Source organism: Colobus angolensis, unplaced genomic scaffold, assembly GCF_000951035.1.
Source record: "Colobus angolensis palliatus isolate OR3802 unplaced genomic scaffold, Cang.pa_1.0 Scaffold217, whole genome shotgun sequence".
NCBI lineage: Eukaryota > Metazoa > Chordata > Mammalia > Primates > Cercopithecidae > Colobus > Colobus angolensis.
This window is the reverse complement of record NW_012115344.1, coordinates 6,055,830-6,083,513: the sequence shown is the minus strand read 5'-3', so window position 1 is coordinate 6,083,513 and position 27,684 is coordinate 6,055,830. Positions and strand designations below refer to the sequence as shown.

The window sequence follows — 27,684 nt, the reverse complement described above, 5'->3', positions numbered from 1 at the left end:
AACCTGTGGGATAGGAGAAAATATCTGCAAACCATGCATTTGACAAAGTTCGAGTATCAACATATATCATATTCTTACAACTCTAAAAATAACACAATTAAAATCATATAAGTAGACTTTTCTCAAAAAAAAAAAAATACATGGTCAATACACACGTGAAAAGATGCCCAATATCAGCCATTAGGAAAGTGCAAATCAAAATCACGAGATAAACTTCATACCCACTTGGATGGTTGTAATTAAAAAGACAATAACATTTTCTTGAGGATGTGGAGACACTGGAACCTTCATACATTGTTGGCAGAAATGTAAAAGGATGCAGCTACTTTGGAAGATAGCTGGGCAGTTCTTCAAAAAGTTAAACATAGAGTTACCATATTACTAACAATGTCACTCCTAGGTGTATATCCCAAGATAACTGAAAATACATTCACACAAAAACGTGTACACTGATGTTCATTGCAGCATAATTTATAATAGCCAAAAAGTGGAAATGATCCAAATGTCAATTAACTAATAAATGGATAAAGAAAATGTGGCTGGGCACAGTGGCTCATGCCTGTAAGTCCGAGCACTTTGGGAGGCTAAGGTAGAAGGATCACTTGAGGCTGAGTTTGAGAGCAGCCTGTCCAACATGGTGAAACCCTGTCTCTACTAAAAATACAAAAATTAGCTGGGTGTGGTGGCGCACACCTGTAATCCCAACAACGTGGGGGCTAAGGCATGAGAATCGCTTGAACCTGGAAGACGGAGGTTGCAGTGAGCTGAGGTTGCGCCACTGCACTCCAGCCTGGGCGACAAAGCGAGACTGTCTCAAAAAATGTGGTGTGAATAGATATATGGCCCAAAAAAGGTACCTTTTTTTTAAATAAAATGAATGAGACTTGAAAACATTAAGGTACATGAAGCCAGACAGAAAGGCCAAATATATGATTTCACTAATACAAAATGCCCAGAATAGGCAAATCCAAAGAAACTGAATGTTTATTGGTGGTTGCCACTTGGAGGAAGGATGAAGGGGAGAAGGGGAAGTGACTGCGTAATAAATACAGGATTTCCTTATGGGAATGATGGAAACGTTCTGAAAGTAGGTAGAGGTGACATTTGCACAGTTTTGTGAATGTACTGAAACAACTGAATTGTATACTTTAAAAGGGTGAATTTTATGGCATGTGAATTATATCTCAATCAGAAAAAAACATTGGGGAATAACTTAAAGGTGATTTTCTACATAAAGTGGCTACTAAAAGGTATTTTTATTTTGATAGGGGTCTTTCAAATATTGTTAGAATTAGCACATAACAGTCATTTTAATATGACTTGAAATTGGGCTCATGGTAAACGATACAAAGGGCAAATATTAAAATATCATCTATATAACAGATTTCTGCAAGAATTCTTAATCTTTGATTTACTATTTGGACTTCTAATTGTAAAATATTTTTAAAGTACAATTAGGTCAGTTATTCAAATGTATACAGCATAGAAAAACTAGCAAAATAATTTATATAACCAAATTTACACAACATCAAGTGAGAGAAAACTGTCAACTTGAAAACAAAATAATGGAAACAGGCAATGATTATCAATTTTTGTCAATTGATCAATTGATGTGAAACTATCAGGTGAAAGTTTGATGAGGAACATAATGATGGATCAAGCTGACAAACATGCTAAACACTATTAACATCACTAAAATGGAAACCAAGCAGACATTATGTGTCTCCTGATATATATAAATAAGATGATTTTAGACTACTTATGAAGCGTTTTTGCCAATGTATACTACACATGCACACATACTTATATTACTTAAAAATCAGCTGGGTGTGGTAGCTCGTGCCTGTAATCCCAGCACTTTGGGAGGCCAAGGTGGGCGGATCACTTGAGGCCAGGAGTTTGAGACCAGTCTGGCCAACACGGCGAAACCCAGTCTCTACAAAAAGTACAAAAATTAGCTGGGCGAGGTGGCGCATGCTTGTAGTCCCAGCTACTCAGGAGGCTGAGGCACAAGAATAGCTTGAACCTGGGAGGTGGAGGTTGCAGTGAGCTGAGATTGGGCTACTGCACTCCAGCCTCAGTGACAGAGTGAGAGCCTGTCTCAAAAAAAAAAAAAAAAAAGAAAGGAAAAGAAAAAGAACCAGTCAAACTACCATTCCACAGAAGATACTGGGGATAGAGGAATAGGTTAAACAAAAGAACCAAGATGAAATCGGCCAAATCCAGAATGTGGGGAATTTTACAGAGAAAATCACAGTTTCTTTAAAAAAAAAAATTCCTAAAAAAAAGGGGAAGTGCTATTATAAATAAAAAGAGGCTTGTGAATCATATAATTTATCTTCTAAATGGAGGCAATTTTACGAGAGGAAGTTTTATTTAATAGCTATCCCAGACAATGGACATGAACTGGGATCACACTACTCAGAAGTGTCAATCATGTGCAAGGGCTCTTTCTCAACATCATTTTTGTTTATGTGGGTTTTTGAAATAGAATCTAATCAGATAATTTGAACAAACACAGTCTAAATATTAAATGATAAAGTTTTTACCTGTTAGAAATACATCCTGAAGTGTTAACAGGTAAGATGATATGTTACCTGTCTTCTGCTTTCAAACACTAGTGGGAGGGGATGTGGGAAAAATATATGAAAAAATATTGATAAAATGTTGATAAATATTGATGCTGTGTGATGGGTCCATGGAATTCATTATATTGCACTTTTCCTTTTATGTTTGACAATTTTTATAATATAAAGTTCCTTGAAATGTTTAACATCACCCACTACGGCAGAAGGCATTTCTGGCTTTGATTTCCTTATGATGACAGATACACTCCCACAATTCTTACTTGCCAAAAAAATACTGGTTAGACTTAGTCATAAAATGGAAATCTCAAAGGGAAATCTTTAAAGAAGAAACAGCTGGTTTGGCTCAAAGGAAATGTAAAAATCAGTTTTTACTTTCCCACTGATAGATGCACTCAAGAGTTCTTTTCTGAACTCACAGTGGGCGGTTTGGAGCATGTGGACACAGGGATTTGTAATAACTCAATGATGAGGTTCACGTAGCTTTGAACATAAAACTGAGTCCGCAGCCCCAATTTGAGATTATTCTCTGTCCTTGGCAAAAAGTTGTAATTTTCACTCTGCCAGCCATAAAATAAAATCTATTTATGGGGTAGGAGAAACTTCAAAAGTTATTTCTGAGTAAATTCTGTATTGACATTGGATACGTGTCTATTTTAATCATGTATTTAAGTATTAACATTTTTTATTTTGGAGAACTGCTCTAAGTATGCATAAGCATAGTTTAAGCATTATCTAAATGACTATTCATCTTTACCTTGAAACTAGACAAAAAGCAAAAGTGTACAGCTGTGCTTTTACATTGTCTTCATATTGGAAGCATGTCTTTTAATAGTTTTGTATGTACCTGACATTTAGAGCAGTTAAACTAACAAACTACAAGCTTTCTGAGACTCTGGTCCAACCATATTTCATGGTTTTCAAATGCAAAATAATAAAAGTTCTTCACGTAATTTTTTTATATGACAGATTCCATTTCAGGCATTGGCATTTACAAGAATTATGGAAAAGCTGGCCAGGCGTGGTGGCCCACACCTGTAATCCCAGCACTTTGGGAGGCCAACGCAGGTGGGTTACCTGAAGCCAGGAGTTCGAGATCAATTTGGCCAACATGGCGAAACCCTGTCTCTACTAAAAATACAAAAATGAGCTCGGAATGGTGGTGGGATGCCTGTAATCCTAGCTACTCAGGAGGCTGGGGCATGAGAATCTCTTGAACCTGGGAGGCAGAGGTTGCAGTGAGCTGAGAAAAATATTAGAGATCTATGCTAATGAAAATTAAATTCATTACAATGAATGAAATATAGTTTCCAGGAAACTTCAAGAAATTCAAACATATTGCAATAGGACTATTCTTGAAAAGAAATTTTAAAACTATCATTTTCACAAGAGGTTCTTCAGTGATTTAAAATTTCAAACCATCAAGTCTAAGAGATATGCTTTAAAGACAATGCAGTATTACTGAGTTCCTGAGAGAAATGCTATTACCAGTATGAGCCCAAGTTGCCTTAATTTTTATTTGTTTTTGTAATTAAAGGCACCTAACTACATTTTTAAAAATTTTTCTTCAGAAAGAGCAAGAGGAATCAGGGTAGATTAAAAAAATATTTTAGTCTGGGCATGGTGGCTCATGCCTGTAATCCCAGCACTCTGGGAGGCCGAGGCATGTGGATCACCTGAGGTCAGGAGTTCCAGACCAGCCTGACCAACATGGAGAAACCGTGTCTCTACTAAAAATACAAAATTAGCTGGGCATCATAGTGCATGCCTGTAATCCCAGCTACTCATGAGGCTAAGGCAGAACTGCTTGAACCTGGGAGGTGGAGGTTGCAGTGAGCCGGGATAGCGCCATTGCACTCCAGCCTGGGTGACAGAGCGAAACTCCGTCTTAAAAAAGAAAAAAAAAATTTATGCTTAAAGTAGCCCATCATAAGTTTATAAGTTACATGTTATGAATCAGCAATTTCTACTTTCCAATTAATCATTTGTAAAAGTGGTCAGGTATACACCATAAATTTTTGGATAATTACCATAGAAAGTCAAGTCACACTTCCATATAGAAAGAGTAACTTTTCTAAAGAGATTATTTATAGTTGATTTGTCTCCCCACAACCCAGAGAGAGAAACTGTGTTAAGATAAATTTAGTAAAACCATGCTTGTTAGAGTTTTAAACAGCAAAGGACAAATTTGGCTAGTTGTTGCAATGAGCAATATGAGCATTTCTTATAAGTTCAGCAAATGATTCTATAGTTTGGTGGATGCAGAGAAAACAAGACTAAAGGAAATAGTGCAAAATTAAAATTATTTTAAAACCAATCATGAGCAAAATAACTTGTAAGATTTCTGTGTAGCACCATGAACATTCATATATTCTTTTAGTGTTATATAGGATTATTAACACAGTAGAGGAATATTAAAAATCAAACTTTTTCCAAGTGAAGGTTTAGACTTCGGGCAAAGTGGATGGTGTTGAAAACAAAACAGGAGCAACTGGATGCACTAAATATATTTAAGTGCATACTCTTGCAGTTCTATTCTAAATTCTTATATTCCTGGAAAATAATATATATCCATACCCAGTAATTTCCTGATCATTTAGCAGCAGTAAAAGTGGAAGCAGTTTTGATTACTATTGTGAAAACAATGAATAGTTTGAATGAAAGTAAAAATCCGTTCTATTTCTACAGAACTTCTAAGGCACTGTATTTTGGTTTTGCTACATACATATGGAAGGTATTTGACCTGCGAATCCCAAAGTTTCTCATTAGACTTACTTTCTGTTTCAGATACTGCAACATGGAAGTGGAGTCAATACATACTAATATAGTGGCCAGGCACACAGGAACTGTCACTTGTAGCATGTGAGCATATAAATAATTTCAAGCTTATGGTATAACTGAGGCCATGTGGGTATAGACACTCTGCTCCTAATTAGTGGCTAAACTGTCTGTACAATTCAGGTAATGAAATCATCCCAAGTTATTCACATTAGCAAATACAACTTCTTATCGCATGACTGCCAAACAGGCATTTTGATCCCCATTTTATAAATGTAAAAGTGCATGTTGAACTCTTCCTTCCAACCAAAGATTGGGCTTTCCTATCAGTGGCCACAAAGAGGGTAGAGGCCTTGGGCTTCACTTACTCTTCATTCAAGGCACACCGGCGATTGGTGAGAGTGCCGTATTTCCTCAGCGTCTCGGTAAGCTCCGAGTAGAGTCTGTCAGCCAGAGACAGCGGGATTCCTTCCCACACCAGGATGAGAATCACAATCACTGCAGCCTCACAGGTGTGGCCAGCTCGCTCCCGCACCAAACACAGTAGCTTCTCTTCACTGCTGCTTCTGCGAATCACCTGTGCAGATCACCATTCCATCCCAAACACCCCCCACCCCAACCAAAACAAAACAAGGGTCACTTGCAGCAGATACGGGCACTTACGTATGTATATTTTATCATGTCTAGGTCACAATTAGGGCAACATTTATCACCATGTGCAATTTGCCTTTTGCTGCCCATCTATAAAAACTGGCCTTTGACCCTAGTATCAGAACAAGGAGAGATGCAAAACTATTCCTTAATGTTTAGCAACTATAACAATGTTTATAGTTGTACTATACCCAGTACAGTGGGGACAATTAAATGCTACCTGCATTAAAACCAGAGCTAGATGAAAGATATGTAAGTCTTAGTTCAAGGTTTGCACAAATGACAATGTAAAGATTAACTGAAGGTATTTAAAAAATTAAGGACCACTTCACATTCTCAGAAGGATTATACATTTAGCAGGCACTAGAATGGACCTCCTCCTCATCACTAAATTCTTTCAATTAAATACAGTTTGTTGATTTTAGAATTAATCTGCCTCTTCTTAAAAGATAACACATGATAAAAAATACAGGTAATATTCTTTTTAATTGGCATGGGTCTTTGATCTGGGTAACCCAATTCTCAGGGTTAGATTTACAAATCAAAATGTCCAAGATTTAAGACCAAAGGCTTTATTAAGTCACACTTACCCACTTAGCAATAGGACATCCCTGAGAACTTTTGCCTTCTTTACCAGTATAGATGACTCTTTCAATCCTAATAGCTTTACCCTTCTGTCCAAACCTTAAAGAAACCCACAGAAACACACACACATACAATTAGCAAATAAATTCAAGAGGCAATCAAAATATTTGAACATTTGAGCATAACTTTATTCTATGACCACATCCTGAGAAATGAACGGTTTATTATTTTTTTTAAAACAGGTCGCCAAGCAAACTGGATAACAGTTTTTAAGCCTTGTTTTACCTCAGTATCAAAATGTACTGATAATTGTAATGAACTGTTTTGTAAATTACATGTGGATGAAAATAATGGGAAAGTTCATTTCTATATAAAATTTCACAAAGCACAAAATTCAAGTTAGTTTGCCAAGTCTTCTAAAACATAGACTATTTTTTCCCTTACTAAATTTAGCTATTTTAAAACTTGGGGAGTCATAACAGATTTTAGTTAGAACTGTTCCTCCAAGAATGTCTCACAATTTAGAAAAGGAGGCTGGCAAATAATTAGTATCCAGCCATATTGAAAATATAGAATAGTTCTGGAAATAGACTATATCTTCCCTTATGACCAAAGCACCATCTACTGCTTGTTTAAAAAACAAAACAAAAGAAAAACCAAAAAAAAAGGCACTTAGGGAAATTCACTATTTCTGCCAGGCCACTAGATGATTATTTAGTGAACTTCTACATGCTAATTTAGAAATGAATAATCTGGAAATGGAGCAAGAATAATACTGAATATGTCCTTGCTGCCCCGATGTATCCTAAGTACTTTAATAATAATACTGCCTACCTCTTAATGAAAAGGCACCCTAGAAGAAGAACAGCTCAGAGCTGTATAAATTTATATGAAAGGCCCTCTCTGCATTATCTCGCTCATAAGAGTCTTCTACATGCAGGAGTAAAGGCAAGTACTTGTATACCTGTGATTGATAGTGGGGAAAAAAAAAAAAAGGCAGCTGTAAATAGTATGTTTCTCTTTCTATTCAATATATCACACTTGCTCTCTTTTTATGGTAAAAGAAAACTTAGAGATAAGTACTCATTTGCAACACTAGGTGAATTTAATTCAGTGGTTCCTTTCTTACACCACACTTTACCATTCTTTCCGCTTTGACACTTTATTATCAGGTGGGAAAGCCAGAGTGGGACCTCTCGTTGGAGCCTGTGCCAGTACCTTGTGGCTGGCAGCCTTGCTGGCCGATTCCTGTTCATGCCTGGGTTTTCTGGCATCCATCGCAAAGTGGGCAGCCTGTGCCAGCTAGCAGACTATTAGTCCTGTCAAATATTGTGACTCTCTGATGAATAGCACAGTGTGTAGTGTTGGCAACCCTAGAATAGCTAAGCCTACTGATAATTACTCAATTTGCAATTGTTTACTGCTTTGTGTGTGAAGGCTGGAAAAATTCTGACATATACAAAAGGATAAACGTTAATCTGCCCTGTGCCTTTGCGTTAATTACCTTTCTTCCATGATTTCTCTAATAGCTGCCACATTAGGACCTGCTCCTAGATGGGTATAAAAAGGACCTTCATCTTTTTCAATAATTTGCTCTGTTGAGATAATAGAAGATTATTATTTTAGACCTCAATTATACTAAATATAAAGGCTACATCCACAAAGCTTAACCCCCAACTACACATTAAGGGCTCTAAAAGTGACTTTAAAAATTCTTTTTCTTTAAAATGAGTAAATTGATGGACTGATCTATTAGAAAATGTGCCACATAATTAAGTATATGTACATGCTGGTTGTTGGATAAAAATATATTACATTTCAGATATGGGATAAAAAATTATTTTGAACCAAATAAATGAAACTAAACAAAGAATACAGTCAGGGAATTAGAATGTATTATATGTAGTATCAACTACAATCCAATTTTTTGAGCTGAAAAAAAAAAAAAAACATTTAAAGCTAACTGGAAGCCTACCTGTTACTTGGATTTTAAAATATTCAAAATAAAATTTCCTGCTCTATACCACCCCCAGAATATTGCTTGGTTTACTGTCAAAGATACCCCTTTTTCCTCTTACTTCCCCACAACATTTAATTACTGTTTTGCAAATAAGAATAGTCAATCCAGACCCATATTAGTAGGTACTTTAGAACAATTTATGATGAGATAAAATCCTGGAGAGTCAGGCAAAAGGAAGGGGCTGTTACAAAACAACAAAGATGGAAAGGTGGGAAGATAGGGTTGGGTGATAAGAGAAGAGTGAAGACGATTACAACTTACCAAATATTATCTATGAGATGTGTGGTGTTTTAGCCCAGTGAGGCAACTTAATAACCACACGTAAAGAGGGACAGTAGGAGTCCTCCCTCCATCCTCCTACACAGTGTGGGGTAGCTCATTGCAAGAGGGAAAACATGGCACAGGTAGGCCATTAGCCACACTAATTTAACATTTGTCTTTTCAAATGTCTTTTACTAAATCTATGCTGCGTAGCTGTAATTAAGATCTTCATCTCTACCCATGTATATATCTACATCCATCGGCAAAAATATTTCACTATTCCTACAGACCTATTATATATCCTGAATTTTAACAAAAAGCTTTTTTTAAAAAAAATACAGGCATACCTCGTTTTACTGTGCTTTGCTCTTTTGCACGTTGCAGTTACTGTGACTTTTACAAATTGAAGGTTTGTGGCAATCCCAACATGTTAAGTATGTCTATCAGTGTCACGTTTTCAACAGCATGTGCTCACTTCATGTCTCTGTATCACATTTTGGTAATTCTCACAGTATTTTAAACTTTATTATTATACACGTTACGGTGATCTGTGATCAGTGATCTTCGATGTTACTATTCTAATTTTTTGGGGGTACCACAAACTGTACCCATAATCTGATAAATGTTGTGTGCATTCTGCCTGCTCTATCAACCAGCCGTTCCCCTGGCTCTCTCCTTCTCCCTGGGCCTCTCTATTCCCTAAAACACAACAATATTGAAATTAGGCCAATTAATAACCCTACAGTGGCCTCTAAGTGTTCAAGTGAAAGGAAGAGTTGTATGTCTGTCACTTTAAATCAAAAGCTGGATATGATTGAGCTAAGTGAGGAAGACATGTCAAAAGCCAAGACAGGCTAAAAGCTAGGCCTTGCATGCCAGTTAGCCAAGTTGTGAATGTAAAGGAAACATTCTTGAAGGAAATTACTCCAGTGAACACATGAAAGGTAGGAAAGCAAAACAGCTTTATTGCTGATATGGAGAGCACTGTAGTGGTCTGGATTAGAAGATCATGCTAGCCACAACATTCCTTAAGTCAAAGCAAGGCCCTGACTCCCTTCAGTTCTATGAAGAGAATGAGGAAGCTGCAGAAGAAAAGTTGGAAGCTAGTAGAAGTTGGTTTATGAAGTTTAAGAAAAGCAACTATCTCTATAACATAAAAGGACACAGTGAGGCAGCAAGTGCTGAAGTAGAAGCTGCAGCAAGTTATGCAGAAGATCTATCTAAGATCATTGATGAAGGTGGCTCTACCAAACAGCCTACTATTGAAAGAAGATGCCATCTAAGACATTCATAGATAGAAGTCAATGCCTTGCTTCAAAGGACAGGCTCACTCTCTTGTTACAGGCTAATGCAGCTGATGATTTTAAGTTGAAGCCCATACTCATTTACCATTCTGAAAATTTCAAGGCCCTTTAGAATTATGCTAAGTCTACTCTGCTTATGTAAAGTAATGGAACAAAGAAGGCTGGACGATAACACATCTGTTTACAACATAGTTTACTGAATATTTTAAGCCCAATGTTGAGACTTACTGCTAAAAAAACAAAAACAAAAACCTCCTTTCAAAATATTACTGCTCAAGGCACCTAGTCACCCAAGAGCTCTGACGGAGATGCACAGGAGATCAATGCTGTTTTCATGCCTGTTAATACAACATTCTTTCTGCAGCCTATGGATTAAGGAGTATTTTTGACTTTCAAGTCTTATCATTTAAGAAATATATTGTTAGTCTACAGCTTCCAAGATAGTCTTCTGATGGATTGGGGCAAAGTATACTGAAAGCCTTCTGGAAAGGTATCACCATTTTAGAAGTTATTAAGAACATTAATAATTCATGGGAGGGGGTCAATATATCAACATTAACAGGAGTTTAGAAGTTGATTCCAACCCTCATGGATTACTTTGAGGAGTTCAAGACTTCAGTGGAGGAGGTCACTGCAGATGAGGGAGATGTAGCAAGAGAACCAGAATTAGAAGTAGAGCCTGAAGATGTGGCTGAGTTACTGCAATGTCATGAAAAAACTTGAAAGGATAAAAAGTTGCTACTTATGGGTGAACAAAGAATGTCTGAGATGGAATATACTGCCAGTGAAGATGCTGTAAACTCTTCTGAAATGACCACAAAGGATTTAGAATATTACAAAAACTTAGTTGATAAAACAGCAGCACAGTTTGAGAGGACTGAATCCAATTTTCAAAGAAATTCTGCTGCAGGCAAAATGCTATCAAACAGCACTGCATGCTACAGAGAAATCTTTTGTGAATGGAAAACTCAATTGATATGGCATTTCATTGTTGTCTTATTTTAAGAAATTGCCACACACACAGCTATCCCAGTAACCTTCAGCAACTACCACCATGATCAGTCCACAGCGATCAATACTGAAGGAAGACCTTCCACCAGCAAAAAGATTAGCGCTTACTAAAGGCCCAGATGATTGTTGGCATTTTGTAACAATAAATTATTTTTTAAATTAAAGTATATATTTTTTAGACACAATGCTATTGCACACTTAGTATATTACAGTATAGTATATAAATAACTTTTATATACAGTGAGAAACCAAAGAGTCCTTATAACTTGCTTTATTGTAATATTCAGTTTATTGTGGTATGGAGCCAAACCCACAATATCTCTGAGGTATGCCTGTATCATATTTTTTAATCAAAAAGATGAAATTTTAGAGAAACTGGAATCAAAATGAATATAAATCACAACATTCCAAATGTATAAATGGAGAAAAGGCAACTTTAGGAGCACTAAGAGTGTCAGCATTATAATTTCCCCCAACTCATGAAGAGTGAAGATAGTAATTTCCCTATTAACCAGAAATCTTGTGAAACTAATATATTTTATCTTGAATTAAAAAATACCTAAAGTTCCCACATTAGACTGCATATGGTATTTTTTCATTTTAATAGATTAATTTTTCTGCCTAGCTGTCTCTCCAGGAGATAATATACAGAGAGCTAAATAGATGAATTGATCTGAAACAGATACATCCAAATTTTACAGGGTCTGAATAGAAGGAAAAATAAACATGCACGATTATTTAATTCTTTTGGAAAAACTGCATGTAAGTGAAATTCTCTTTCACAAGACACAAGCATCGGTAACTTGACAAAAAATGTAAGCTTCAGATTTTTATGAGCCTTTACGAATTGCTGCCAGACTCAAGATTTAAAAAAAGAAGGAAAATCCCATATCTGAAGATAAATTTGCTAATTCTGGATAAACACCATGTGTCTCAGTACATTTCTGGCACTTACCTACACATCTGCATGATGGGAAATCATATTGAGTCTTGACAGGTGTATCCAATAAATTTTTTATAGGAGTATCTAGTAATTTGGAAGGTGACTCTATAAAATTATTGAGAACAGAACCAGCTGTTCTTTTGGTTGGTGTCTTTTCTGAAGAAGTTGCTTGCTGCTCTAAAGCTGGGGTGTGGCTATCAAGTTCTGCAGCAGTGGTTTGTCTAGTCAAAACTGTGACTGGCCCTGCCATTTCAACTTTTACTTGCTTCTGTGATTTGAGAGTAAGAGCCTTATGGTCAAATAATGACTTTGCCTGAAACTGCTTCAGATGCTGCTCCATGGTCTCAATGATGCTCTTTTGCTGCACATTATCACAGCTTGGAGGTGGATTCTCTTGCTTAGTTACCTTTTTCCATGTTTTGTTTTCTGGTGGTGCTGTGTGCATACAGGCATGTGGCTTGGATCCAGGTTCCACCTTAATTGGCCTGTGCATCTGACTATGGCAAGACTCACTTTGGGGTTGCTGTGTTTGCTGCTGTTCTTGCTTGTGTAAGAGATGCCACCTTAGAGCAGCATGCTTTTGAATGTCCTTCTGGGGAGGGGTCTGAGTGTGACTTCCTCCCTGGTCAGGCACAGGAAAAACATTTGCTTGGTTATGTATCAAGTACCTTTGCTGAGCAAGTTGCGCAGCTTGTTGACCAGACATATCTTGGTTTCTACTTTTATATCCCTGTAGAACTGAAGCTTGTTGTGACTTCTGCTCCTGTTCTTGAAAGCACCTGTGAAGAAGATCTTGCTTTGGGATCACATTATTTGGAAAATATTGCATATGATGCAAGTTTTGGGTCTTGTTTCCTGCAAAAAGTTCAGGATGTGTAGTCTGTTCTTTATTCTCTGAAACTAAGTGTGTATTGTTTGAACAAGAAACCTGTATCTTGCATGCACTTGATTTTACGGTCTGACTATAAGGGGAATTTCTACTATTCATATTCGGTACTTCCTCCAGTCTCATTTGGACACTATGGGTCTGGAACTCACTTGATTTTGAATACTGATTTTCACCATGAAAACATTCTTCCACTTTAATCTGGCCAAAGAATGATCCTTCTCTTTGCTGATCATTGTTGCTTTGGGGGTGAGGAAAAGGCTGGAGTATTTCTTCTTTATTCTTCATTTGTAATTTTTGCTGCTGTTGCTGGTTTTGAGGGAGATGTGAATTCTGGGATGGTTGTGTTTGTGCTGCCTGTTTATGAGGCTTATGTTGCAAAAGGTGTGAGTTTGAAAATGGCTCAGTCTCTGAAGCCTGTTGATTCAAGTGCTGTTTCAACACTGGGGACGTAAGTTTTTCAGTTTGGGAATCTGCTCTTTGTTGAAAATGAAATCTAGCGCCACACAGTGACTGCACATAAGCTTTGGGTAAATGGTTTGTTTTGGAGAAGTGCACCTGGTGTGAGGGATGTTGGAACTGGAGATGTTGGTCCACTGTACCTTGGGACTGCCCTTGATTCATTTCAACTTGGTACATTTGTGACTTGTGCTCCAGCTGTGTTTTCTGGATGTAAGCTTGCCTTGGGAGCCCCCCAGGCATGTTGGAATTTCCAGTGTATTGTTTGGAGGTCATTTGATTGGAGAGATTGGATTGATACTGAAGAACTGATGGCAGTGATGCCTCATTACGTTTTAGATGGGATTCTGCTTGGTGAAAATGAGGGGCCTTCAATTCAATCCATCCTGGTTTCAGATAGTGCTGTGTTGGGGGCACAAGATCTCGTGTTTGTTCCTTGTCTCGACCCTTCAGAATCTCTTGCTCTTTGTTTCTCATCAACTGCTGACAGTTGTCCTGTAGCTCTCCACTGCTACCAAAAAATGGTGTGTTATGCTTGAGGTGTTCTGACATTGATCTTGTTTTCTCAGAACACAATGGAACAGTCATTGTCCCTGCAGTCTGTATGTCATTCCTGTTCACACAATTATTCTGAGGCCTTTCAGAAAGCATCGGAGAAGGGCTGCATATATGTGTAGATGGATTAGGACTCTGGGAAGGTGGTGCCTCAGGTCTACCCTCTGTTTTCACTTCCCTTAAAAGTGTTGTGTTACTTTGGTTGGGGTAGTGGTGGTGTTCTTCTAAAACTCCACCATTCAGAGTGCTTTTTCCTTCTGAAGGAAGCTGAGGAACCTGTGAAAGAGGAGGAGGGGGAGAAAGAAGCAGTTGTGATGGTGGTGGTGGTGTGGTAGTGGCAGAAAAGGAATCTTTAGTGAACACTGAGCTTTGCTTGAAGTAAGCACCATTCATTTCATTTTGCTTTAAATACCGTTCAGAGCTGCCACCAGGAGCTTGCAAATTGCTGCTGGAACCTGAACAGAATTCTTCACCAGATGCTAGCTTTGTAGTTCCTTGGATGTTATTTTCTGCAGGAGATGGGCGTATCTCAAAAACTGATTTTTGTTGTTGTAGTTGTTCTGGTTTCTGAAAGGGACAGGCATCGAGCATTGCAGCTGGTTTACTGGCATTATCAGCATCATCAGCATCACAGGCCTCAGTCACCACTGCAGCTGGCTTTGGAGGCAGCTCAGAGTTAGAGGTCTGTGCGGAATTGATCTGCCCTGAGGTATGCAATGGGTGAGTGATCTCACAGGACAACTCATTAGTAGCCTGACTGTTAATGGCATTTATGTGAGATGTGGTTTTCTGCACCGCAATGGAAACACAATCTGGATAATATTGAGACAGTGTTTTTTCCAGGAGTTCACCATGTGTGTATTCCATGGAAGAGGCAGAAACTGTAGCACCATTAGGCATTAGCACTGCCTTGTTTTTAAGTAATACAATGTTCTTGTCATGGTAATTAGCACTTTTCCCCTCCTGCTCATTCAGAATCTGAAGTTCTGGATTTTCAGGCCCACTGCAGTTATGTGTTGAAAAACTGGTGAAATCTTTAACCGCATTTTCTTGGGCTACAGAGCTCACAGATTCTTTCTTATCACTCAAATCGGAGACATTTGGTTGACTGCTTTCACCTGGATTTCTTTCTTGGCTTACCCCGAAGTTACATCTTTCTCCATTAGCCTTTTGGTCTTGTTTCAATTTCTTGATCTGAAGGAGCCCAGAGAGAGAAGGTTCACTAACTGTGCGTTTTATTCCTCCATTTTGCAAACACTTGGAATACCCTCTTCTTTCTTGTATAAAGTCAGGACTCACACGACTATTCTGGCTTCCCTTCATATGGGGTATTCCATAATAACTTTTGAAAGACTGCCACTTGGTGTCTCCATTTACTTCTGGATGAGTTCTCTCAGGCACTGGGCTTCCATTCTGGAGCTTTGTAGCCAGAGGTTCTGTCTGGCAAATGGGAGGTGATGGTATCAGGAATGGACTTAGTCTGTTGCCCTCAACATGGTTGGTTCTATCCTGTTCCATCAGGCTTGCTTCGGGGCCATCCACAAGGCTGCCCTCTAGTTGAATTCTAAAGAGCATGGAAACAAAAATTAAAATGTGTTTATATAAATATATATATATATATAATACTAATATATCTTAAAGACTGTGCATAAATATTGGAATACCTAGACATAGCAAACTGATATTTATTTTCATGTTTCATAGTGACAACTGACAGCTACTCAGGAAATAACCATTCTTGTCTTCCCAACAACTCTCAAATATTTATGGTCATGGAGAATAAGGGTGATCAAAATTACCAGTTAATGTGGGAAGCTCATATTCTTAGTTAATCAATTTCATTCCGAAATAATTTTTTGCCAAAATGCTAAAAATAATTGAAAAATATCCACTTTTCTTTTCTCTAGCACTTCATATATCTAATCACTTGCTAAGTTCTATCAGCTCTACTTCCTATATATTCCTTTAATCATCTTGACTGCTACTTCATAGCTCAGATCTTCTCTTTATCACTGTGCCTCCTGATCTACTGCAGTTTTTTTTTTTTTTTTTTTGAGATGGAGTCTCACTCTGCCGTCCAGGCTGAAGTGCAGTGGCACGATCTTGGCTCACTGTAACCTCTACCTCCCAGGTTCAAGCGATTCTCCTGCCTCAGCCTCCCGAGTAGCTGGGATTACAGGTGCGTGCCACCATGCCCAGCTAATTTTTGTATTTTTAGTAGAGACGGGGTTTCACCATGTTGGCCAGGCTGGTCTTGAACTCCTGACCTCAGGTGATCTGCCCACCTTGGTCTCCCAAAGTGCTGGGATTACAGGCGTGAGCCACCACACCCCACCTTCAGTAGCTTTTTAAAAGGGTTCTCCTCCCCTAGCCCCGTCTGCCCTTCCCCTCCAGCCCTTTAAGGTTCCCTTTAATTTGTTATCAGAAGGAATGTTCTAAAACGCAAATCTGATGTCATATTCTCTTCAACACATTGGCTTCAACTTGCCTGCATGGTTCTCAAACTATTTCATCCAAATACACCTGACAGATAAGGCACACTCCCTTCAGTGTTATCAATATTCCAGGTGACAGAATAGGGGTGATGAAAAGTGTAGTTTATGAAAAACCCTTTCTAGGTGATTCTATGTTTTCCTCTACAGGGGCTGGCTGCCCAAATCTTTTGAGAATTTCGGTTTAATTTAAATGTTTTCTTCCCTCCACATACAGGCTGTTTTTTCTGTCCTCCTACTCTCTCTTACAGTTTATACTCCAACAATAACAACGGCTTATAAACATCCAAACATAGTAAGCTGTTTCAGAGTTTCATGCCTTTGGTTTTCTGTCTGCCTAGAATGCCTTCTTAATCCCCTTATTTGCCCAATGACTCTATACAGAACTCTAAACCTGTCTCAGATATCATCTTCCCTAGGATTCCGTCTTTGACTCTCTAAAAGAATTAATCATTCCTGCAGAGAAAAGGGAACACTTATCCACTTATTGCTTGTGGGAATGTAAACTAGTTCAGCCATTGCGGAAAGCAGTGCCATAATTCCTCAGAGGACTTAGAATTGCCATTTGACCGAGCAATCCCATTATTTGGTATATTACTCAAAGGGATATAAATCATTCTACCATAAAGGCACATTGCACGCATATGTTCACCACAGCACTGTTAACGATAGCAAAGACATGGAATCAACTTAAATGTCCATAAGTAGTAGACCGGATAAAGAAAGTGTTACATATACAGCATGGAATACTACACAGCCATAAAAAAAAATACAAGATCATGTTCTGTGCAGCAACATGGATGGAGCTGGAGGCCATTATCCTAAGCAAACTAACAAAGGAACAGAAAAATACCACATGTTCTCTTAAGTGGCAGCTAAACAGCAAGAACACATGGACACAAAGGGGGAGAACAACAGACACCAGGGATACCGTGAGGATGGGAGAAGGGAGAGGATCAAAAAACTACCTATCAAGTACTACACTTACTACCTGGGTGACAAAATAGTCTGTACACCAAACCCCCAAGACATGCAATTCACCTATGTAACCTGCACTTGTACCCCTGAATCTGATTTCATTCATTCGAACATTTTTGAGAGTAGTACTAATGAAGATTTCAGAGTCCCAATAATACAGAAAGCCAGAAGAAATGGCACCAAAAAAATTAATCCATTGTATAAGGTATCTGCTTTATTTTCCCACAGTCTTTCTCATTACATTTATTTTAAAAATGTAAGTAGAAAAAAAAAAGACTATTTTCTCTTTGGGCAAAAAATAACTCTATTAAAATAGCTACTGCTTGATAAACAAGAAAAATGAAATAGAAGAAATAAGAATATAAATGTTGAAAAGTAACACTAAAGTTATTGTTTACAGATAAGAAGATTATATACAGATCAACCTAGAGAATCAAGTAAAAAATGGTTACAGTTTTTGAGAATTCAGTAAAGTAGCTGAAGAAAAATTCATTGCCTTGATTTATAAGAGCAACAACCAGTCAGAAGTTTTACTGGAATAAAATACTGTACTTATAATAGAAGAAATTAATACACTAGGAATAAGTTTATAAAATGTGGAAAACCTATTTTAATACAACTTTAAAACTATACTAAGTAATATATAAGTACAAAAACAAAACAAGTGAAAAGCTATAATATGTTCTTAGATAGCTGTCAAATTATTCACTTAAAATACTCTTACTAAAAGTACTTGCACAATATTTTGAGGAATTAGGGAAGTTGACTCCAAAGTTGATGTGGAAAAATAAATTGGGTAGCCAGGAATATTCTGAAAAAGAATTGTATGGGGCCTAGTAGCCAAATTAAAAGACATTTAAAAGCAACACAGCTACTATACTTAAAATAGCTTGTGTTTGCACATAATATTAATACGATCAATGGAATAAAATAGAATGTTCAAAAATAGACCCAAACCACAAAAATATGCTAGGAGATAAGGATGGGATTTCAAAGACATACTTGATATTAGAACAACTGGGTAATCTCCTGAAAACATGATAAAGTGGGATCATTCCCTTATACTTTACACTAAGATAAATTCTAGATGAATTTAATATATGAATACAGGAAATAAAACTCCCCCAAAATTTAAAAACAATCTGAGAAAACTTAAAAAAAGTCTAATGACTGGGTAAGTTCTTTTTTTGTGAAACAAAATCTGGAAGTCATAAAAGATGGGAAAGTTTGCTAAAATTTATGTGTGCCAAAATAAACATGTAAAAAGAGTTAAAAGTTGTATAAAACTTTTCTTAACACACAGGACTCCTACAAATAGATGAATAACCACCTACTACAAAAATGGACAAGGGACACGGACAGTTCATAGAAAATGAAATGTGAATGGCTCTTTCAAGTATTCAAGAAGATGTCTACTATTGCTCATAAAAAGAAATGCAAATTAACACTGCAACAACATACAGTTTTTCTCTTCTCAAATTAGTGAAGACAAGTAAGTTTAATACTACACTATGTTTGGCAAGCATGTGGGAAAATAGATACTCTCTCACATGGCTTTTGAGAGTCAAAACCGCCACAAATATATAGGATGACAATTTGGCAATATGTACAAAATTTCAGAAACGCTTTCCTTGACCCTTTTAAGAATTTATCTGACAGGCCAGGTGTGGCAGCTCATGCCTATAATCCCAGCACTTTGGGAGGCTGAGGCAGGTGGATCACCTGAGGCCAGGAGTTCTAGACCAAGCTGGCCAACATGGTGAAACACTGTCTCTACTAAAAAGATACAAAAATTAGCAGGGCATGGTGGTAGGCACCTGTAATCTCAGTTACTTGGGTGGCTGAGGAAGTCCTATATGTCCACCCGGGAGGTGGACATTGCAGTGAGCTGAGACTGTGATGCTGCACTCCAGCCTGGGTTACAGAGTGAGACACTGTCTCAAAAAAAAAAAAAAAAAAAAAAAAAAATCTGACAAATATGCTCATATATACATTTAATGATGTAGGCACAATCTTTTGCAATAATAAAAGGTTAGAAACAACCTACATCAATATGGGTTATGTTAAATAATTTATGGGACAGTCACACAATACCATGTAGCTATTAAAATTGGTATCTCTATATTTTCAGATGGAAATATCTCTAAGTAATTAAATGGAATAAAGGAAGCCACACAACAGTTTATATAAGAATGCTACAACCTATACCAACAGTTTATATAAGAATGCTACAACCTATACCTTTGTAAAAAAAAAAAAAATCATCTCTGGAGAATATATAATTGGCCATAATAATTTGCCTTCAAGAAAAAGAATGCGGCAGCTGGAAAAAAGCACTGGGAGGGGGATTACTTTTAACTATTCCCTTTTTTTTTTTTTCTAAATAAGTTTCAAGCATGTGTATTACTTAATAAATAAAATAAAAGGCCAGGCACGGTGGCTCACGCCTGTAGTCCCAGCACTTTGGGAGGCTGAGGTGGGCGGATCATGAGGTCAAGAGATCGAGACCATCCTGGCCAATGTGGTGAAACCCCACCTCTACTAAAAATGCAAAAATTAGCTGGGCGTGGTACGTGTGCCAGTAGTCCCAGTTACTCCGGAGACTGAGGCAGGAGAATCTTTTGAACCCGGGAGGCGGAGGTTGCAGTAAGCCGAGATCCTGCCACTGCACTACGGCCTGGCAACAGAGCGAGACTGTCTCAAAAAAGTAAAGTTGTAACTCATATTGGACAAACAAAGTGATGTCTTTATTTCTGCTAGATTTACTTCTTCCCATACGTTAAGAGATGGTCTAGATATACATCATCCAGCACAGTGACTAGTCGCATATAGCCGTTGAGCCCTTAAAATGTGTCTAGTTCAAATTGAGATGTGGTATCTGTGTAAACATTTAGTTTGGATTTCAAAGATTTAGTGTGAAAAAAACATAAAAATACTCAAGAAATATTTAAGACATGTTGAACTCTTTTAAATATATTGGGCTAAATCAAATGTATCATCAGTTTGTTTCTTTTTCACTTGTTTTAATGTGAGTACTAGAAAATGTAAAATTCCATGTGGCTTACATTATGTTTCTATTGAATGAGTAGAACATTTGAGTGAGATAATGGCTCTTAATCATCAATAACACCTAATAAAGAAACTTGAGGTTTTAAAATCATGAAAACTGATCTGTAGTCTTTGATATGAGAGGCCTCTCCAAAATCAGGACACTACCACTTTTCAAAAATTAAGGAGCATAGAAATAAATCTAAATAAATCCTGTAGAGACAAAGTCAATTAGCTGTTCAGATACTACAAAAAAAAGGCACTTTTCTTTTGGTAACTGTAAAACCAATTCATATATAGAGCAATGAGAAGGTATTTACATGTATATACATGTGTACATTTATGATAAATTATATAAAATTTGTAGGATCTGTACATAATACATGTTTTTCTACTTTTTAAGGCATAAAATATGTTAAGCATTTAATGTATTACCTTTTACTATGATCCATTCCACATAATTTTGGACATTCTTTAAAGTGTCAAGGGCAAATCCTTTGATATGTATAATAATAGCTCCTAAGAAATGAAGGTGACTTAAAATGAAATGTATTTCATTATGGAGTTTTAAACACAATGGTCATTTTTAAACATTATACAGAACTATTTTGTCTGTGACAGCAAGTCCTTTCTTTATACAACCATTTGTGTGAAAAGTTTAATGGTCAACTTTTTCACAGGAAGGACAGGAAAGTTATATGTTAGAATGAGGAAAATTTGTTATTGGTCTTTAAATCTTATTTCAGGAAATTTAAACTAATAAACTGCCATTTAAGGAGAAAAAGGCAATATTTTCTTTTACTTTAATATGTGGTAAATCACACTTTTTATATACATACCCTGGAATATTATGATCCAGTAACCCACTTGCACAGTACTCTTTCAAGCTCTTAGTGCTTGCATACTGATGTTGATAAAGTATTACTTTGTTTAATAAAAAAGAAGGAAATGAGACCTATGCATTTTGCTCATTGTAGAAATACTGAAAAAGCTTTCATGCTGTCGTTTTTATGGGGTCATTTACACAGTGTTTTCAAGCTTGCATAAAAAGCCTACATAAAGTCAATAATTTTTGCATAAGATAAAAAAATCTTCAGAGATGAATTTTTGTAGATATTTACCTGCTATTCACCTGCTATTCAGTGAAAGTATAGTTAGTGAATTTTTTTTTTTACAAATTTAAATGATTGCAAAGAAAACTTTTTCAAAGTTAAACTGTTTTTCAGATAAATATAAAATTTTGCTGTAGAGATTATTTGTGTGATTTTTGCTTTTCAGAGACTAAGAACAAAAATATAATTTTAATTCATATCTGCTCTTATAAATGACTCATTGGAAATATTTTGAATTACCGTAATTTTTTTTTAGTTGAAATTAAACATCCTTCTATTTTTTCCTACACCAGAGAACATAAAATTAATATGGTATATAATGTTAATCAAGATACTGTTCTATTGTGCAAAGAAATATTCAAACACTTTTTAAAGCCAGCTATTGAAGGTCTATACATTGTAATTCACTATATGCAAAATAGTCCATGCCAAATAAGATTCTACCTATAAAAATCATTCCCTAGATGGAAACAATTTTTATTTTAGAATGAGAAGCAACTTTACAAGAGGACAATGTCTTTCCTAAGAGGATGCTGGCCGATCAAAATTAAGGCCTTTTTTTTGGGTTGTTAAACTGGTTATGAAGTTTATATACAAGAACAGAGACAAAAGAACCTTTGGGAAAACATGGAGTGACTAATTGTTTACCCAGGGATGATTTTCATGATGTTAATACTTCACTCATCGCACTTAGTTAAAATTTAAGAATGAATATAGCTTTTAACATATTCCTTAAGAGATGCTCTTATGGGATATAGCTGGTATCACGTTATCAACCTACAGCTCATGCAATTCCTGAAAATTTCACAATGTGCTCTTGAGAACTGGTTGTAAGCACTGTTAGAGCTACCAAAATATTAATAAATTATATTACTCTTTTTTCCTCCTTTTGAAAATAAAAATGAAATTTCCCTGAGATCAAATACATGCCATATTACTTTGGCATCTTTATTTCCAGAATTCTACTGGACAAAGAGCTCTTGCTTCTAGAATGACTAAGTAGCATTTTAACCTTTTGAAAGGTATGTTAGTCTGTCCTTGAGCTGCTATAAAGAAATAGCTGTCCGGGTAATTTATAAGAAAATAGGTTTAATTGGCCAATGGTTCTGCAGGCTGTATAGGAGGCATAGCACTGGCATCTGCTTTGGGTGAGGCCTTACAAAGCTTACAATCATGGCAGAAAGCAAAAGGGGAGCAGGCATCTAACATGGAGGGAGTGGGAGCAAGAGAGAGAGGAAGAGAGAAGAAGAGGGAGGGAAGAAGAGAGGGAGGGAAGGAGACAGGGAGGGGGACATGCCACACACCCTTAACCAGATCTCCTGAGAACTCACTGTCAGGAGGACAGCACCCTGGCATGAGGGATCTGCCCCAATAACCCAAACACCTCCCACTAGGCCCCACCTCAACACTGGGGATTATATTTCAAAAGGAGATTTAGAGGAGCCAACATCTAAACCGTATCACAAGGCTAAGAAATTCTAAAGTGACACTCAAATATGAGTAATAATATGTAACAATGATCTTAACAATGTATAAACATTTCAGAGTAGCAGCAAGGATCTAGTACCATTTTCTCATTTTAAAGATGTGAAAACTGAGGAATCTGCCCATGGTGAAGCATCAAAATAGAGGCTCCCACAGGGGGTAGGCCTAAGCACTCTGGCAGCTCTCTGAAGCTCTTCCCATCACATAATACTAAGAAAAGTGCATAATTCAGGGAGTAAGTTTTGTTATTAAATTCACATTTAGCCAACAATTTAAGCTTTTTTTAAAAAAACAAAGTATTTTGGTTATGTATCTGTAGGTCTGTAATTATTAGGCATTCTGCACGTATTTAGCCAACAAATCACTTCTTTATGTGGTTTGGGATAGAATAAAAAAGAAAATGTAAACTTTTAGGACATGGAATTTGAAGCTGCCACAGAGTTATTCTGATCCCTTCTTTGTCACCTTCCCAGATTATCTTTGCAATGCTGGACTGCTGATGATTTTCCTCTAGAATATTTGATGATGATTTATAAATCTCCCCTGGTAGTGTCACTAAGAGAATTGGAGCTCAAGACACATTGAGTGAGTGAATCCTCACTCAGTGCAGTTGCTATGGCACGGAGCTAACTCAAAGACGCATACATCCTCTACTGCCCTGAACTGTGGTTATGCTGAGGCAATGAGACTACTGAAGTGCCATGGGAATACAGGAGAGGGGAAGAGTAGAGCACTTGTCCCTTGGTGGCATATCAGCCACCCAAGTCATTCTTGTAAAATTTAACTTCATTTCTTCTTGCCGTAGTATGAGAGAAGAACGCTATGTTAAAGGTAAAAGGCTGACAACAAATGTTCATCAAAGCTACCTACAACATTACTGAGGGAGGAGAACCAGTGACCTAAGTAGAAATGTGCATCAGTAGTCATCAGGTACAGAGAACACCACATAAAAAACTCAATATAGTGCAATTTTAAAAAAAACTATTAAGACAACAAATGAGTTGTGGAAGCTCTTCTGATTATTGAACCCTTAACCTACGAAATACATGACATGTTTATATGCTTCACTATAAACTTATCTTTGCTTATCAAAATACAACACATAGCTCATTATTCAAACTACACACACACACACACATACACACACACACACAATTTTCGACTATATGGTGCAGCATGAGATTTCTTCATAGGTTTACCAAAAAGGCAACAAAGTGAATTAAACTTTAAGAATGAACAAAATATAATGCTAAAGTTGTAAGAACTTTGGTATTTTTTTTAAGTCTAAAAAGGCAGTTTTAGAAATTATCATTTGCCTAAATGACAGATTAATTAAATCATAATTTTAAAATGTCATAATTTAGATCCTACTAGTCATATTATGTATGTCTATCCTTTTATTCCAATAATCTAATGTTCTTTGCAATGCATGGGTTTCCAAGGAATGAAAAAGAATAAATTTTGATAAGCTACGAGACAGAGAGAGAGAGAGAGAGAGAGAGAGAGAGAGAGAGAGAGAGACTGGATGAGATGTCAATTATGTTAACCTTTATCTTCTATGTCAGAGGCATGTATTAATGAAGCATGTTTATCTCAATAGAAAATACTGGTGTTTTGACTACTAGCTAACATTCTTGTTTCCTAAGACCAAAACAGGTTTTAGCCACAGCAGTTTTCCTTTGATTTTCTTCCTTCTCCCGCCTCTCTGAAAATAATTTATTATAAATTCAAGTTGCATCGGCAGCATCTGTGAAACAATTACTGCATCTAGGACTGACTCTGCAGTCTAATCCATCATAATTATGACAGGCCTCTTTGAAGATGCTATGATGCATGACTTAAAAATAGCACATTAGTGTGCAAATGGATCAGCATCTCATTTCACCAATATGCATTTAGGATTGTAATTTTGCTCCATACCATTTGACTCTTTGGATTACTCAAGAATGGTAGCTATATCTCTCACCACATAAAGCTGTAGATACGCTCAAATTTGTGAAGAGGGCTTGACTTTGCTTTTGCTTTATTTTTTGGTTTACTGATTTTCTAGGTGGGGGTATATCTTTTATTGCTCTAAGAGAAAAAATACACATCATTTAAATTTTATGTCAGCTTTTTTTCAAGGAGACAAAAGAGTCAATTTATAGATTTGTATAGTCGCCATACTATAAGGTAGTAAATTATTTTTTTCTATAAAAAAGTTTTGCATGTCCTAATACTACATGTATATATACATTACCATCGTGAATCCTATTTATTTATTCAGATTACTGAGGGTAAATACTTCAGACTGCTTACTTATGGGAACTATATCTGCTAAAGGCACTGTGTTTCAGGATCAAACTTATGGGAATCACTGTATATCTCCCTGTGACTTCCACTGACAGGCTTTAACTCTATTAGTAATTCAGGGTGTTAGGAATTAAATGTTTATTGACATGGAAAACACTAAGTAAAGATGATGTATATGGCCTCAGCTCCTACACAGATGGCACTATTCTCTAAAACTATTTTGGATTCTTCTTAACAACATGGGACATAACTTGTGTCAATTATACACTTATTTCAAGATGTGTGCAATGCAATGGACTTCATTATTGTCTACTAAATTTCCCTGTGGATAGTGTTCTAAAAACCCAAGCAAAATGTTGGTTTAAATCCTTATTTTCTGTATCTATTAAGTTCTCTCCATTTAGTTTGACTTTTAAAATTACTATGTAATATTGGGATGGTTGCCAAGTCTCACTATTGAGGTAAAGAAAGTGTTTTTTTAAAGGGCATTTCTTACAAAATTAGAAACTATTCTTCATTAATATTAACATTATTTAATATTTAAATATTAAAGCTAAAATTTTAAAAACATAATCCAAAACACGTATTTTTCAATAGCAAAATTAATGTATCCAAGCTACATGTTAGACCTGGAATATAATGTGTTTACTATATGGATTAACTATGGAGAATATAAGGTGAATTAATATTTTTAAGGCAAAGCTAACTTTCTATTTCTCATTTTATAAGTACTTTCTATCTTAATATTAAAAAATCTGTGAAGATGTACTTCACATCTCTTGAAAAAGGACTGCTGAACACACAAATATGTCAAAGTCCTCAGAGAAAGTTCTTCCATTTCTGAAAAGGTGTTAACTGGACAAGTAGCTGCACATACCCATACAGCGTGTGCACTGCTCCTAGTCTAAATCATGTGCACAGGAGGCTTTGTCAGGTTTTTTATAATCCTCAGTAGGGACTATTTAATTCCCATGTTTAAAGTTTTAAAATGTGTTTCTTAAAATGGCAGTATAAACAAAGTTTAATAATGTATAGATTATTTCAGAGGAATGCCACTGAAGATTAGAGGCAGATTAGCTCAGAGATAGAGATCTGCATTTAAGAACTGGAGACACCTGCCAGTTTAGTATAAATCTGCTTTCCGTTTGCAACCCAAGTTAGCCAACCAGTTTCTCACTGGTAAAATCGGCATGATCTTTTGTCAATTCTCTATTATCCACATGTCTGTTAATCCTGGAATTATTTCTTGAATTTGGCTTATTCCTGGCCTTTCTCCAAGTCTCATCAAACTAGTATGTACTGAAGGAAAGAATAATAATAATTTAAAAAGATAAACATAATTAGAAATGTAACTTGTCACAAATATTGTTTCTCATAAATTATTTTAAAAATCTAGATTTTTTCCACTTCGGTTGAGTCCCATTGTTAGAATGGATAATTGTGAGCTGGTTGTCCTTACTGGAACACTGTCTAGGATATATTTACATTATCCAATGCTTGAAACTTTCAATTAAATAAAAGTGCACTTACAAAAATTGCAGAAATTGTTTAGGCTTGGTCATGCTCTAAGAATCTGTCCAAGTCAAGGAAGCCCCAGCAGAAAGAGACTGTGGGGTGGACTCAGCAGACAAAGCTGAAGTAGCTATAGTGATAGAAGAGATAGGGGCAGATCTCTCATATCAGGGTACTGTGCAGTGAGAGCCCTTGTAGGCCTCTCTAAAGAACCCTCCATGTGCGTCAAGAGAGAGCCAGTATTTGGATGCCTGCCTCACAGAGGGTGTCCAATAGCCAGTCAATGCCTGGCAGAAAGATAGCAACATCCAAAGTCCTGCAGTCTTGTTTAGGAGCTTAAGGAGCCCTGAGCTCCTTTTCATCCTTCCTCAGTCCTGCCCAATCTCCTAGCCACTGGTGTTCAAGGTAGAGACGGAGGGGAGGTATCAGGAGTGAGGCTCCCCTACTTTCAACTCTAAGGTTTGGAGCCAGTGTTTAAGTTTGTGCTAGGAGAAGAAGAACATTGACTCAGGCTTGAGTTGGGGGTTTTAAAATCAATAGGACTGAGTTTCAAAGACTAAAAATTGTTCTAATAACCAAAAGGTGCTGTAAAAATTATGTTATCTGGTCAAGAAGACACCAGAGGCTGAAGGGGTGAAGGAGACTATAATAGTATTTTTGAGGGGCAATTGTAGAAAAAAAATACTTTCATTTTTATATACTGAGGTATGATTTTTCCAATAGAACC

The 27,684-nt window shown here is 36.7% G+C and overlaps 1 protein-coding gene across 1 annotated transcript in view; it reads right to left on the bottom strand.

The window, feature by feature from the left end:
* The window catches only part of TET2 (tet methylcytosine dioxygenase 2), a 131,037-nt gene that overhangs the window by 30,453 nt on the left and 72,900 nt on the right, over nt 1-27,684 (bottom strand). Inside the window, exons 3-6 of the mRNA XM_011943259.1 lie at nt 12,151-15,602; nt 8,104-8,194; nt 6,605-6,698; nt 5,732-5,940 (exon numbers count right to left, since the gene is read on the bottom strand). Of these exons, the coding sequence (XP_011798649.1) occupies nt 5,732-5,940; nt 6,605-6,698; nt 8,104-8,194; nt 12,151-15,556 (3,800 nt within the window). The 5' untranslated portion in view covers nt 15,557-15,602. The remainder of the gene's footprint in view (nt 1-5,731; nt 5,941-6,604; nt 6,699-8,103; nt 8,195-12,150; nt 15,603-27,684) is intronic.